Source organism: Procambarus clarkii, chromosome 46, assembly GCF_040958095.1.
Source record: "Procambarus clarkii isolate CNS0578487 chromosome 46, FALCON_Pclarkii_2.0, whole genome shotgun sequence".
Classification (NCBI taxonomy): Eukaryota; Metazoa; Arthropoda; class Malacostraca; order Decapoda; family Cambaridae; genus Procambarus; species Procambarus clarkii.
In genome coordinates, this window is record NC_091195.1 from 26,895,821 (window position 1) to 26,912,032 (window position 16,212).

At 46.6% G+C, this 16,212-nt stretch overlaps 1 protein-coding gene across 3 annotated transcripts in view; it reads left to right on the forward strand.

The window, feature by feature from the left end:
* The window catches only part of nes (lysophosphatidylcholine acyltransferase 3 protein nessy), a 176,810-nt gene that overhangs the window by 145,745 nt on the left and 14,853 nt on the right, over nt 1-16,212 (forward strand). For all 3 annotated transcript variants that reach the window (XR_011222190.1, XM_045762571.2, XM_045762570.2), the window contains exon 10: nt 5,579-5,727. Coding sequence is in view for 2 of the 3 variants with exons in the window: in XM_045762571.2 (XP_045618527.2) it covers nt 5,579-5,727 (149 nt within the window). In the remaining variant the exon portion in view is untranslated. The remainder of the gene's footprint in view (nt 1-5,578; nt 5,728-16,212) is intronic.

Below are 16,212 nucleotides of genomic sequence, written 5' to 3' on the forward strand. Positions count from 1 at the left end.
TCTGCACGCTCTCCAGGTCAGCAATTTCTCCAGCTTTGAAAGGGGCTGTCATTGTGCAGCAGTACTCCACTCTAGAGAGCACAAGCGTTTTGAAAAGTATCATCGGTATAGCATCTCTAGTGTGAAAAGTTCTTGTTATCCAACCTGTCATTTTTCTTGCAGTTGTGACGGCTACTTTATTGTGTTCTTTAAAGGTAAGGTCTTCCGACATGAGTACACCCAGATCCTTTACATTGCCTTTTCGTTCTATGTTATGATTTGCCTGAGTTTTGTACGTGGTTTCTGTTTTTATATTTTCAATTTTTCCGTAGCGCATGAGCTGGAACTTATCCTCGTTAAACACCATATTATTTTCTGTAGCCCATAGAAAGACCTGATCTACATCTGATTGGAGGTTTGCCGTGTCCTCTATGTTGCCAACTCTCATGAAAATCCTAGTGTCATCTGCAAAGGATGATACAGTGCTATAGGTTGTGTTCTGGTCTATGTCCGATATGAGGATGAGAAAAAGTACTGGAGCAAGCACAGTACCCTGGGGAACTGAGCTCTTCACGGTTGATGGGCTGGATTTTATTTTGTTGACTATTACACATTGGGTTCTGTTAGTCAGGAAATTGTAGATCCATCTGCCTATTTTCCCGGTAATTCCTTTTGAACGCATTTTATGTGCAATAACACCATGGTCACATTTATCAAAAGCTTTTGCGAAATCTGTGTAAATTACATCAGCGTTTTGTTTGTCTTCCATAGCATCTAATGCCATATCATAGTGGTCCAGCAACTGTGACAGGCAAGAGCGCCCTGTTCTGAAACCATGTTGTTCGGGGTTGTGGAGATGCTGTGATTCCATGTATTTTGTGATCGTACTTCTTAGCACTCTCTCAAAAATTTCTGGTAATGTCAGCTTGCAGGCAACCCTTGAAGCTTCAAGATAAGTCTCAGCCATCTTTAGACTTGGTTGTTTTGGGGGGCCATTTGCTCTGTGTATTGTTTCCTGCTTTAGTGTAAGCTTCATGTGTGTTTTGATTCCAGCTTGTTGAGTGAACTTGCCTCGTTTGGTGTGTCGGGCAGCATGTACTCGGGGTTCTTTTCCCTGTGTGTACTCGGGACTCTCTTTTCCCTGTGTGTACTCGGGACTCTCTTTTCCCTGTGTGCTTGCTAACCCTGGCCTATGCACAGCCGGAGCTTCCATTCTCTAGTGTGTTTGGGAGTTCGTCCCTAAGAGGTTTGACCATTGGGGTGAGAGCTATGCCTTGGACTATAATTATTTAATCCTCGGTTTGGGCCCTTGGCTGGGGACACTCTTTGGTTGTGTTGGGATGCATTGGGGTTTGTGTGCTTGTTTCACTGCATGGTGCGGTTGTCTCCTGTAGCCTGGTGGTTTAGGCTGCAGTTGGCGTGTGTGCGCTTCTGGTGAGCAGCCTCGGTGCTTGGGATATCTGTTTGGGTATAGTCCTTCAGGCCCTGGGAATCCCCTGTGGGTCTCTTTGTTATGGTCTGAATGAATAGGGAGTCGGTCGGCCGAGCGAACAGCACGCTGGACTTGTGGTCCTGGGTTCGATCCCAGGCACCGGCGAGAAACAATGGGCAGAGTTTCTTTCACCCTATGCCCCTGTTACCTAGCAGTAAATAGGTACCTGGGTGTTAGTCAGCTGTCACGGGCTGCTTCATGGGGGTGGAGGCCTGGTCGAGGACCGGGTCCGCGGGGATACTAAAGCCCCGAAATCATCTCGAAGATAACCTCAAGATAACAGACACACACACACATATGACCTCTTGCAGATGTGTGACAGATTTGCTTTAAACCAGCATAGCAGATCCGACTAAGAAAACACATTAGACAGACCTTAATTTTACAAAAAACAAAAAGCTTATTAGGGATATAATAATTACAAATCCTTGTTACTCGGATCACAACCTAATTGAAGTTCAGATGAGCATGGGCAATAGACTTGTGCAGTTAATCTCAAATCCAAGAGGAGAATAATTCATCAAATTCAATTTTAATAACAAACTGATTAACTGGAAAAGAATAAACCAAGACCTCACAGAAATATGCCGGGAAGAACAATCTCTATAAATGATGCAAACCTAAACCACTGCTTCGAGAAAATAGGCTCAGTAGCACTAGAAATATGTAGATGGTACCTACTACTAAGAATAAAAAATGCAAACTGGAACAAGAACAGAGCTCCCTCTATAGGCAAAGAAAACAAATAGCAGAACATCACAAATGCTCCACTCTGTCCCAACAATGACGTGGAAGGCTATGTAGAGAAATAGAAATGATCGAGCTCAAGCTGTAAGAACTTGTATAAAATCCAAGAGAAGCAAAAAGCCTATGAAAGATAGGTTTACGCTTGTGCTGTGTTCAAATGCGAGTGGCGATTTGAAAATTAAACCATTGCTTGTGTATCATTCTGAAAATCCAATGGTTTTCAAACAGTATAAAGTGCAGAAAAAATAAATGGTGTGTGATGTGGAGGGCTAATAATAAGGCATGGGTGACTTGGATTTTTTTTCGGAGTGGGTGAATGAAGTGGTGTGCCCTGCCATAGAAAAATATCTGCAGGAGAAATATTTGGCACTCAAGGCCGTGCTTCTCCTCGACAATGCTCCTGCTCATCCTCCAGGCTTGGAAGAGGAATTGTTGCACAGATACAGTAATTTTCTCACAGTAAAGTTCCTTCTTCCTAACACCACTCATCTAATTCAGCCTATGGACCAGAAAATCATAGCGAATTTTAAGAAACTTGATGAAAGGGCACTTTTCTGGAAATGTTTTGAAGTGACTGAAGCCACAAACCTCACTCTCAAAGAGTTCTGGATACACCATTTTAACATTTGTTGTTCTTTAAAACTCGTTGACAAAGCCTGGCAAGAAGTGACTCAAAGAACCTTGATCTCTGGCTGGAGAAAATTGTGGCCTTAATGTGTGACAGAACTAGACTTTGAGGGGTTTGAGCCTGTAAATGATGCGCCTATTGTTGAGGAAATTGCTACTCGGCCAGCAAATGGGCTTGGAATTGGATGGTGATGATGTGGAGGAGTTGGTGGAAGAACACAACGAAAAACTGACCACTAAAGAACTCCAAGCCCTTCAAAAGGAACAGCAAGAAGACCCAGCTGAGGATGTTTCTTCAGTGGAGGAGGATGAGGCAGCAGCGGAATGTCCCTTCCGCAACCATTAATTAGTGGTGTCAGATGTGGGAAGAGATGCAAACTTTTATTGAAAAGACTCACCCAGAGAAAGCTGTAGTAGGCCATTGTCTTAATCTTTTCAATGACAATGTGATGCCTCACTACAGACACATCTTGCGTAGAAGGGAAAAAACAATCTTCCATGGACAGATTTGTTGTGAGAACATCGAGCAGTGAGCCACAACCAGGACCTAGTGGTATGCAGGCAAAACGTGCCAGAGAGGTCCTCACAGCCTGATGTTATAATGGAAGGGGACTCCCCTTCCAAACAGTAACACCTCTCCTCCTCCCCCTTCCTCCTCACCATCTTCCATACGCCAACAGCAGTCATCAATAAGGGTAAGTAATAACTTGAACATAGTTTTGTAGTGCAGATTTTGATGAATTAGGTATAAAATTTAGTTTGAAGTGAGGTTTTTGGGTAGTCAAGAATGGATTAATTCATTTCTCATTATTTCTTATGGAGAAATTAGCTTCGGGTTACGAGTTTTCGGGTTATGAGCTGTCTCCAGGAACGGATTAAACTCTTAAACCGAGGTACAGTGGTACTTCGGAATACAAGTGTCCCTGTATGCGAGTTTTTCGGAATACGAGCTGGATTTCCTCGGAAAATGTGTCTCGGAAGGCGAGGGTTACCTCGGAACACGAGTTTGTTGATACATGTACAGGCCGACTAGCACATGGTGGCACGTCGATCGCGCCTTAGTTTACCAGTTTCTCGCACCCAGTGACTATCCCACCTGAATTCTTCTCAAGGATTTACAGTTTTTTGTCGGTTTTTTGGCAATTTGAGCATAAAAGTTGTCATTATATATCTCGCCATTGGTAAGGTTCAACCTAAGAAAATAGCTGTGAGTAGAGGCAGTAGAGGATGTCCCTTCTTGATTAAGAAAATGTGTGAAGTATGGGAAGAACTGCAAAGTTTTGTTGAAAAAACTCACCCAGATAAAGCTGTAGCAGGCCATTGCATTGACCCTTTAAATGACAATGTGATGTCTTACTACAGACAAGTGTTAAAATGTAGGGAAAAACAAGTGTCTTTAGACAGATTCTTAGTAAAACAAGCAAGTCCTAGTGGTATGCAGGCAAAATGTGCCAGAGTGTGCACACCAGTGAAGTCCTCACTGCCTGATGTTATAATGGAAGGAGACTTCCCTTCCAAACAGTAACACCTCTTCTCCTCCCTTCTCCTCACATCTTCCATACACCAACAGCAGTCCTCAACAAGGGTAAGTAATAACTTGAACATAGTTTTGTAGGTTTATTTAGATAATTAGGTATAAAAATTTAGTTTGATGTGGGGTTTTTGGGGTAGTCAGGAACGGATTAATTCATTTCCCTTTATTTCTTATGGGGAAATTAGCTTCGGAATACAAGTTTTCGGAATACGAGCCGTCTCCAGGAACGAATTAAACTCTTAAACTGAGGTACCCCTGTACCAATGTACTTTAAATGTAAAGTGTTCATAGGCCATTGCTCCCTGTGCCTCTCTGAGGGGGCCAGGTTCTGGGTCATGGTCCACGGTAGGCATAAGGACTCCTGTGACTGACGACCCCAAACTAATATAACACACATCAGTTCGGATAGCTTCAGGGAGCCTCCGAGGCTCACCCAGAAAATGGCATTTCATTACATTCAACACTTTTTTTTTTGTAGAATTAGTGGGGGTCACAAGCCCCTGTACATGTGACCCCCTCGTGGAGTGTTGGATATTAGTGGGGGTCACAAGCCCCCGTACATGTGACCCCCTCGTGGAGTGTTGGATATTAGTGGGGGTCACAAGCCCCCGTACATGTGACCCCCTCGTGGAGTGTTGGATATTAGTGGGGGTCACAAGCCCCCGTACATGTGACCCCCTCGTGGAGTGTTGGATATTAGTGGGGGTCACAAGCCCCATACGTGTGACCCCCTCGTGGAGTGTTGGATATTAGTGGGGGTCACAAGCCCCGTACGTGTAACCCCCTCGTGGAGTGTTGGATATTAGTGGGGGTCACAAGCCCCGTACGTGTAACCCCCTCGTGGAGTGTTGGATAGCATGTACCTTCATACACTAGTATATTGACTGTAATTTAGCAAGAATATTGTTTACATCTGTGTGTATGATAATACAGTATATGAATTACTCAAGTGCATATAGCATTTGGTGTGTTTTAACTTTATGTTTACATTGAACAAAAGAACTATAGAAGATTGAATTGCTGTGGCAGTGTGTATAGAAATACTATTAGCCAACAAATTGCTTTGTTTAATTTGATTAAACATGACTGCTTGAATTTTCTATCTATAGGAAAAGATATTGGGATATTTGTATTTATTTTAATGGTAAGATAGAATTCAGTACATTCACTTTTGTCTCAAAATATTGTATATTTTTCAGCTTGGCAATTACGTGCACCAGTATCCACGACTTCTTGCCGTACTCAACGCCGGTCCCCTCAAGTACATCAAGTTCGTTGTGTTAAAGTTGTACGTGGTCATTTTCATGGGCTACTGTTTAGGACCATTTGCTCTGCTCAAGCTCCACAGGTAAGGAGGTCGTCACGAGTGCACGCGTGGCTGCTTAAACTTTCGTGTCTGATTCAGCTTGTAGTTAATTTTTAAATAGTTTAAGGTATGTTCTTGGGGGGGGGGGGGAAGGCCCTTGTGGCTTTGTTAAGGTACTATATGTTGAGGTGGTACATCTATTGGGTCATGTCAGCCTTGGAGATCTATAGGCCTACCGGGGACCAGCACAAATAACGAGTAGCTGGCCCACTCACAGAGGCACAGTGACTGGCCCACTCACAGAGGCCCAGTGACCGGCCCACTCACAGAGGCCCAGTGACTGGCCAACTCACAGAGGCCCAGTGACTGGCCCACTCACAGAGGCCCAGTGACTGGCCCACTCACAGAGGCCCAGTGACTGGCCCACTCACAGAGGCCCAGTGACTGGCCCACTCACAGAGGCCCAGTGACTGGCCCACTCACAGAGGCCCAGTGACCGGCCCACTCACAGAGGCCCAGTGACCGGCCAACTCACAGAGGCACAGTGACTGGCCCACTCACAGAGGCTCAGTGACTGGCCCACTCACAGAGGCCCAGTGACCGGCCCACTCACAGAGGCCCAGTGACCGGCCCACTCACAGAGGCCCAGTGACTGGCCCACTCATAGAGGCCCAGTGACCAGCCCACTCACAGAGGCACAGTGACCGGCCCACTCACAGAGGCCCAGTGACTGGCCCACTCACAGAGGCCCAGTGACCAGCCCACTCACAGAGGCCCAGTGACCGGCCCACTCACAGAGGCCCAGTGACCAGCCCACTCACAGAGGCCCAGTGACCAGCCCACTCACAGAGGCCCAGTGACCGGCCCACTCACAGAGGCCCAGTGACCAGCCCACTCACAGAGGCCCAGTGACTGGCCCACTCACAGAGGCCCAGTGACCGGCCCACTCACAGAGGCCCAGTGACCGGCCCACTCACAGAGGCCCAGTGATTGGCCCACTCACAGAGGCCCAGTGACCGGCCCACTCACAGAGGCCCAGTGACCGGCCCACTCACAGAGGCCCAGTGACTGGCCCACTCACAGAGGCCCAGTGACTGGCCCACTCACAGAGGCCCAGTGACTGGCCCACTCACAGAGGCCCAGTGACTGGCCCACTCACAGAGGCCCAGTGACTGGCCCACTCACAGAGGCCCAGTGACTGGCCCACTCACAGAGGCCCAGTGACTGGCCCACTCACAGAGGCCCAGTGACTGGCCCACTCACAGAGGCCCAGTGACTAGCCCACTCACAGAGGCCCAGTAACCGGCCCACTCACAGAGGCACAGTAACCGGCCCACTCACAGAGGCACAGTGACTGGCCCACTCACAGAGGCCCAGTGACCGGCCCACTCACAGAGGCCCAGTAACCGGCCCACTCACAGAGGCACAGTGACTGGCCCACTCACAGAGGCCCAGTAACCGGCCCACTCACAGAGGCACAGTGACTGGCCCACTCACAGAGGCCCAGTGACCGGCCCACTCACAGAGGCCCAGTGACTGGCCCACTCACAGAGGCCCAGTGACTGGCCCACTCACAGAGGCCCAGTAACCGGCCCACTCACAGAGGCCCAGTAACCGGCCCACTCACAGAGGCACAGTGACTGGCCCACTCACAGAGGCCCAGTGACCGGCCCACTCACAGAGGCCCAGTAACCGGCCCACTCACAGAGGCACAGTGACTGGCCCACTCACAGAGGCCCAGTGACTGGCCCACTCACAGAGGCCCAGTAACCGGCCCACTCACAGAGGCCCAGTAACCGGCCCACTCACAGAGGCACAGTGACTGGCCCACTCACAGAGGCCCAGTAACCGGCCCACTCACAGAGGCCCAGTAACCGGCCCACTCACAGAGGCACAGTGACTGGCCCACTCACAGAGGCACAGTGACTGGCCCACTCACAGAGGCACAGTGACTGGCCCACTCACAGAGGCACAGTGACTGGCCCACTCACAGAGGCACAGTGACTGGCCCACTCACAGAGGCACAGTGACTGGTGATATATATTTTCACCAGCTCAGTGGGAATGGCAGCTGTTATGACCACCAATGTATACCCATTCCAGTGTATATTGCAATATATATACCCAGTGTTATGTTCTATAAGTACTGTATACTCTTGGCCCTAAGTTTGAGTGCCAAACATTGTGCTCATTGTTGCCTTTAAGTTGTGATTGCATATTTAATCCCAATATATTATGGATCCAAATAATTCTCAAGTAATTTTATTGCATGTTCATGCATTATAAATACTTGTAACTAGTGTACCTGTGATTGTATGTATGTAAGCAGCCGGCCGGCAAGAGCGTGCATGTGTGGGTGGGTGTAGTTACCTAAGTTATAGTTACAGGATGAGAGCTATGCTTGTGGTGTCCCGTCTTTCCAGCACTCTTTGTCGCGTAATCCTTTGAAACTACTGATGATTTGGCCTCCACAACTTTCTCACTTAACATAAAGATAAAATCCAGAGATTGAGAATGGGGAACAAGTCTACTGAGAATGAGAAAGAAATATGTGAAATGCTAAATAGACAGTTCCAAAGCGTGTTTGTACTAAATGAGGATTTCAGAGAGCCGGACCAAATACCAATTATAGAACACTCCATGTAATACATATCTTGAGATGATTTCGGGGCTTTTTAGTGTCCCCGCGGCCCGGTCCTTGACCAGGCCTCCACCCCCAGGAAGCAGCCCGTGACAGCTGACTAACACCCAGGTACCTATTTTACTGCTAGGTAACAGGGGCATAGGGTGAAAGAAACTCTGCCCATTGTTTCTCGCCGGCGCCTGAGATCAAACCCAGGACCACAGGATCACACGTCCAGCATGCTGTCCGCTCGGCCGACCAGCTCCCCGAGGTATACATAGAGGTATCTCAAGACGAAGTTGAAAAATTGCTTGTGTGGCTAGGAAGAAACAAAGTGGTTGTTTATACAACCACTTTATTTCTTCTCCAAGTAATATGGACCCCTTGCTCCAATTAATATTCCAGACATCCTTATGCACAGGAATCTTAGCAGATAAATGGAAAATGGCAAACATAGAGCCAGTTTATAATAATGGTAGTCGAGAGGAAGCTCTAAATTATAGAGCCGTGTCATTAACAAGCGTGGTAGTCAAAACACTAGAAAAAACAGTTAAAGCCAAATGGGTTGAACACCTGGAGAGTAATGACATAATAACGGACAGACTTTATGGTTTTCGAACAGGAAGATTCTGTGTAACAAATCTACTTAGCTTTTGTGAGAGCCACAGAGATGCTACATGAAAGAGATGGTTTGGTTGACTGTGTCTATCTGGGCCTAAAAAAGGCTTTTGATAATGGTCCCACACAAGAGGCCATTCTGGAAACTAGAACATGCTGAAGAGGTGACTGGGAGACCTTTGATATGGATGAGAAGTTTTCTAACTGACAGATGAGGGCAGTAATCAGACACAATGTATCTGAATGAAGGAGTGTTACTAGTAAAGTACCACAGGGTTAGGTTCTTGCGCCAGTAATGTTTATCATCTACATAAACCATCTATCAGAAGGAATACAGAATTATATGAACATGTTTGCAGATGATGGTAAGATACTGGGGGAAGATAAGAGATGCAGACGTTTGTAATGCCGTTCAAATTGATTTAGATAAAATAAGTGCTTGGAGCATCAGGTGACAAATGGAATTCAGTGTGAAAAAATGTCATGTTATTGAATGTAGAATCAGAGAAAATAGACCACACACAACTTACAAATTATGTGGAATGGAATTACAGAACTCTAATAAAGAACAAGACCTGGGGGTGGTTTTGAATAGTAAGCTGTCACCAGAGGAACACACACACATCATTGTGAGAGGAACGTATGCATCACTTTCCAACTTCTGACTTGCTTTTAATTATATTGAGTATTTCACAGGTAAAATCCTAAAGAAACTGTTAATGACTTTTGTGAGACCAAAATTGGAATATGCAGCACTTGTATGATGCCCAAATGTCAAGAAGCAAATAAATAAACTGGAAAAGGTGCAACGACACACTACAACAGGGCTTCTTGAACTGAAAAACATAATTACGAGCAGAGGCTAGAGGCGTTAAACATGCCAAAACTAGAAGAGAGAAGAAAAAGAGGTGATATAAATTCTCATCCACACTTCCATGGAAATAAACAATGCATTCACTTGAGGTCTAGGAGACTGTCACTGCGGGCCTCACGTGTGAGGCCGTAGCCCTATCAACCCAGCTATTGAGTAGTGTTAACAAGGACAACTTATACATGACGTGGGTGTGGATAAGTAATTCCTCTGAGCTTCAGTAGTAGTCCAGGAAAGTCAAAATATTCACTTTGGCAGCAGGATGCTGCTTCTGGAGACTTTTCTTATTAAAACTACTCAATAGCTCAAATGATACAGCTTCGGCCTCACACAGATGGGGTCCATGATTCAAGCCTTCTACAGCCCAGGTGAATGGAAAAGATGATATGATCATCACTTAAAAAATACTAACAGGAATCAACCAAATTGAAAAAAAGAGGAATTCCTGAAACTGGTAACTGCACGAACAAGAGGACACAGATTCAAGGTAAGGAAATAAAGGTGCTGATAAAATATTAAAAAGTTTTCTTTTGCAAATAGAGTGGTAGATGGTTGGAGCAAGCTAAGTGAGGTGGTGGTGGAGGCCAAAACCGTCAATAGTTTCAAAGCATTATACAACAAAGAGTGCTGGGAAGACGGGACACCACGAGCATAGCTCAACTCCTGTAACTACACTTAGCTAATTACAATCAGCTGTGGGTAGCACCCACAGCTACAGCTACCATGGATGAAAAATGTTTTAATTGACAGAAAAATGAGGGCCGTAATCAGAGGCAATGTATCGGACTGGAGAAATGTCACAAGTGGAGTACCACAGGGCTCAGTTCTTGCACCGGTAATGTTCATTGTCTACATTAACGATCTACCAGATGGAATACAGAATTATATGAACATGTTTGCTGATGCTAAGATACTGGGGAAGATAGAAAATGTAGATGATTGTTATGCTCTTCAAGAAGACCTGGACGAAATAAGTATATGGAGCACTACTTGACAAATGGAATTTAATGTGAATAAATACCATGTTATGGAATGTGGAACTGGAGAACATTGAGGAATCTTTAAAGAATTCTGACAAAGAAAGAGATCTGGGGTGGTTCTAGATAAAAAAAAAAACGGTCACCTGAGGACCATATTAAGAACATTGTGCGAGGAGCCTATGCTACACTTTCTAACTTCAGAATTGCTTTTAAATACATAGATGGAGAAATAATAAAGAAATTGTTCACGAACTTTGTTAGACCCAAGCTGGAATATGCAGCTGTTGTGTGGTGCCCATATCTTAAGAAGGACATCAACAAACTGGAAAAGATGCAAAGACATGCTACTAAGTGGCTCCCAGAACTGAAGGACAAGAGCTACGAGGAGAGGTTAGAGGCATTAAATATGCCAAAACTATAAGAAGAAAAAGAGGCGATATGATCATTACATACAAAATAGTAATGGGAATTGCTCAAATTGAGAGGGAAGAATTCCTGAGTCCTGGAACTTCAAGAACAAGAAGTTATAGATTTAAGGTAACTAAACAAAGTGTGTTGAAAATGTAGCTAGTGAAGATGCTCTTGGAAAATTGTGTGATGCCATTTTTGCTTCACATCTAAAGACAACTTGTTCATATATGTGTTCTGCATATTATTTAGCTCAGAATGACAGACCATACTCGGATCACTTAGGCTTACTTTGGAGTTACCTTGGAGTTGTTCCGGGGCTTAGCGTCCCCGTGGCCCAGTCATCGACCAGGCCTCCTCGTTGCTGGACTGGTCAACCAGGCTTACTGGAACTACAAAAGCAAAGTGGTGTTGACATTGCAATGGGACTGCATTCCGTGCTCAGAACACGGCCTATTCCGTGTTCAGAACACAGGGTCCATAAGAAATATTGCCGGAACAACCGTGGACATCTTCAAGAGACAACTAGATCATTTTCTCCAAGAAGTTCCGGACCAACCAGGTTGTGGTAGATATGTGGGCCTGCGGGCCGCTCCAAGCAACAGCCTGGTGGACCAAACTCTCACAAGTCAAGCCTGGCCTCGGGCCGGGCTTGGGGAGTAGAAGACCTCCCAGAACCCCATCAAGCGGGCATCAATTTGCAGCACCCTATGTCACGACAACATCCATGAAAGGCTCCCAAACTTCTGGACCTCAAAGTATGTATAAATCACTGCTTGGTGAAATATGTGTCCTTGAAAAAGACTACTGGCCTGATGAAATACCTCCTAATTACGAAGAAGCTGAAATATTATCGCTGTAAGAGGCTTAAGCTTTCTTCTAACTCTGCACTAAATGCCTTTAGAGACTATGTGGAGAATCATGGATGCTGCGTCCCCCAAGATTTACTCCCATTACCGAGCTGTTTATAAGTTATTCCTGCTATTTAGGGGCCTCGTAGCCTGGTGGATAGCGCGCAGGACTCGTAATTCTGTGGCGCGGGTTCAATTCCCGCACGAGGCAGAAACAAATGGGCAAAGTTTCTTTCACCCTGAATGCCCATGTTACCTAGCAGTAAATAGGTACCTGGGAGTTAGTCAGCTGTCACGGGCTGCTTCCTGGGGGTGGAGGCCTGGTCGAGGACCGGACCCCGGGGACACTAAAGCCTCGAAATCATCTCAAGATAACCTCAAGATAGTACTGGTGAGTGTGAGAGGGAATTCAGTCACATGAACCTGATAACAACAACAACACGCTCAAGAACTCTCACAAATCATGTACAGTATCAGCACTTTTGTTTGTTAAACTACATGGACCTCCTCTAGTTCAGTGGAATCCTGAGCCATATGACATATGATGGCTGCGGTACAACAGATCGGCAGACAAAAGTTGCTTTACACCCTACAAAATATCTTACATCTGACCCTTTGTGGAAACTATTGTGAAACTTATCACTGGTTGCATTTTGTGAGCACTAAGTGTCTTAACTTCTTGAATTGATAAGTACATGATTGATGTTTTTTCTTTAGCCGTTTGATAATTATATTATCTGGGGGGGGGGGGGCATAGGCTTCTCTGGAGCTATCCTGGCTGATATGGATATATTAGCTTTCTGACATCAGTCAATGTGCATGGAGTTCTAGACCTACCGGGGACCACGATCTAGAACCTGGCCCCCTCAGTGATGCACGGGGAGCAATGGCCTATAGAAACCCCCGTGTGGTTGGGAGCATTCTATATCTGCCATTGATTGGGTCTGGCAGCCAGAAACATAGGCACCCCAAAACAAACCTCTATTCTGGGGAAAATATTGCTACCAAAAGCCGAACGAGTGGATAGAACTTCCCAAATGAAAATTAACAAACGCGCTTGACGTCATCACATTGCTGCGCCGCAGTCTGTGCAACCCCCCCCCCCTAAATCCCTGGGAGGGGTAGGGGGGAGCCCCAGACCCTCGTGCAGGCGATCCACCCTTCAGTTCTTGGCTGATGTGATACTGGCAGGTCATGTGCCTCTGGCTCCTGTTTTGGTGTCAGTTTCTGTGCCTTGTGGCATGGTCTGTTTCTATAGGTGTTGAGGTTGGTTCGTTCGTTCTCCTCAAGTCTCCGCATCTGGAGTTTCTGACTCGAGTCTATCATGGCGTGTATGGTGTGCAGGTGGCTTTGTTGTTGGTCTCCCACCTGCGTGCTTCGTCTCGGCGGCAGTATGAAGTTTCCTGGCGTTCTTCTGGTTTTGCCTATCACTTAGTGGATTTACTTCAGACACTGATACCGAAGGTTGTTTTGTTCTTCCTTTCGTGGTTTTTCAGGACCGTCATCTTACGCCGAATACTGTTGCCTTGTATCGTGCGGCGCTGGTGGAGTCGCTCCAGCTTGTGTTCGTTATCGATGTCTGCTCCATTCTGCAAGCTGTCTCGTGCTTTGTTTCACCTCAGGCGTGCTCATGCACCCCCTGAGTCATCCTGATCTTTGGACCGGTTCTCTCTTTTCTCTCTTCTCCTCGGTTTCTGTGGCCCCTTCAGTTCAGGATTGTTTTTTTAAGGCTTTTTCCTGTTGGTATTGGCCTCGGGGGGTCGGGTCGGGGAGCTTTATGCTCCCCTCTGGCGCAGGGGTTTCCTGTTCTTGTGGTCCTGGTGGTAGGTTTGTACACTTCCAGCCGTCTCCTTCTTTTCTGGCGAAGAATGAGACTGCTGCTTTCTGGAGTGGTCCTTGGGTGGTTGTTGCTTGGTTGGTCAGAGGGTGCGTCGTGTGTTGTGTCCGGTTGCGGCTCTCCGCCGTTATTTGTGTCCAGTTGCTCGGGTCTCCCGGGTCGTCCGCAGGGTTATTAAGTCTAGCCAGCCTGTGGTCTATCCTCGTGCTTATGACGTTCGTACGTTTGCTGCTTTGGCTGCCGTCTTTGGCAACATGTCTTGGGTTGACATTTGGGCATTGAGTTTTTGGAGGTCGAACAAGGTCCTGGCCACTCGCTACCTTGTCAGTGTCGCTGGACCTACTAGAGCCTGTGTCGCATTGGGTCGGCAGTTGCAGCCAGTTGTCTCGACCTCACGTTGAGGAGTGAGGATTGGCTGCCGCCCGGGTATGTCCCTGTTTTTCCTTGTCTTTGATTAGTTAGCTCCGAGGAGCCGATGGCGCTTTCCCCAGAAAACCAGTGCTGAATGTAATGAAACACAATTTTTCTGGATGTAACCCGGAGGCTTCCAGGCACCTTCTCTCCCTCCAGTCGGCGGTGTTTTTCGCGTATTTTGACATCCAGGCTAAGAACTGAAGGGTGGATTGCTGGTGCGAAGGTCTGAGGCTCCCACTCTCCCGGGGAGGGAAGGAGAGCTGCGCAGACACAGGTATGGCAACGTGATGACGCTATGCTCGTTTGCTAATTTTCGTTTAGGGAGTTTTGTCCACCCGTTCGGCTTTTGGTAGCAATATTTTCACCAGAATAGGGGTCTGTTTTGGGGAGCTTATCTCTCTGGGTGCCAGACCTGGTTGATGGCAGACAGAATGCTCCAAACCACATGGGGAATTCTATAGACCATTGCTCCTCATGCCTCTCTGAGGGGGCCAGGGTCTGGCTCGTGTTCCCCGGTACACAAGAACTCCATGCACATTGACTGATGCCAGAAAGCTAATATATCCAAATCAGCCTGGATAGCTCCGGGGAGCCTCTGAGTCTCACCCAGAAAATGGCGTTTCATTACATTCAACACTAGTTTTATGATAGTTAGCAAGAACAAACGAGAAATACATAATCGTGTGACATACATTGAAACAGGATAGGAAATGACAGGCTTTTGTCAGGCCCACCAGAACTTTGGCACTTATAAAATTGGCACTACAACCCCTGTTTTTATGTATCATTTTACAGGCTTTCCAGTTGTGACGGCTACTTTAATACCTGGTTGATACCTGGTTGATGGGGTTCTGGGAGTTCTTCTACTCCCCATGCCCGGCCCAAGACCAAGCTTGACTTGTGAGAGTTTGGTACACCAGGCTGTTGCTTGGAGTTTGAGAGCCTTTCATGGATGTTGTCGTGACATAGGGTGCTGCAAATTGATGCCTGCTTGATGGGGTTCTGGGAGGTCTTTTACTCCCCAAGCCCGGCCCGAGGTCAGGCTTGACTTGTGAGACTTTGGTCCACCAGGCTGTTGCTTGCAGCAGCCTGCAGGCTCACATATCCACCACAGCCCAGTTGGTCCTTGGAGAAAATGATCTAGTTTTATCTTGAAGATGTCCATGGTTGTTCCGGCAATATTTCTTATGCTCGCTGGGAGGGTGTTGAACAACCTTAGACCTCTGATGTTTATACAGTGTTCTCTGATTGTGACTATGGCACCTCTGCTCTTCACTGGACCTCTGAGGTTTATACAGTGTTCTCTGATTGTGACTATGGCACATCTGTTCTTCACTGGACCTCTGATGTTTATAGTGTTCTTTGATTGTGACTATGGCACCTCTGGCACAGTGTTGTGTTCTTTGAAAGTTTGTCTATTTTGTTGTGTTCTTTAAAAAAAAAAGGTCTTCCAACAGCATTGCTTCTAAATTTTTGACATGGCTTTTTCTTTCAATAGTGAGGTTTGACTGTGTTTCATAAGTGGTTTCTGTTCCGATGTTTTTGTTTTTTTCCATAGTGCAGTACAGTAATTGGAACTTATCCTCATTAAACATCATGGAATTTTCTGTGGCCCATTAAAAGATGTGATTGGAAGTTTGCTGTGTCCTCTATATTGTCTACTCCGGGAGCCGGTCGGCCGAGCGGACAGCACACTGGACTTGTGATCCTGTGGTCCTGGGTTCGATCCCAGGCGCCGGCGAGAAACAATGGGCAGAGTTTCTTTCACCATATGCCCCTGTTACCTAGCAGTAAAATAGGTACCTGGGTGTTAGTCAGCTGTCACGGGCTGCTTCCTAGGGGTGGAGGCCTGGTCGAGGACCGGACCGCGGGGACACTAAAGCCCCGAAATCATCTCAAGATAACCTCAAGATACTCATAAAAATC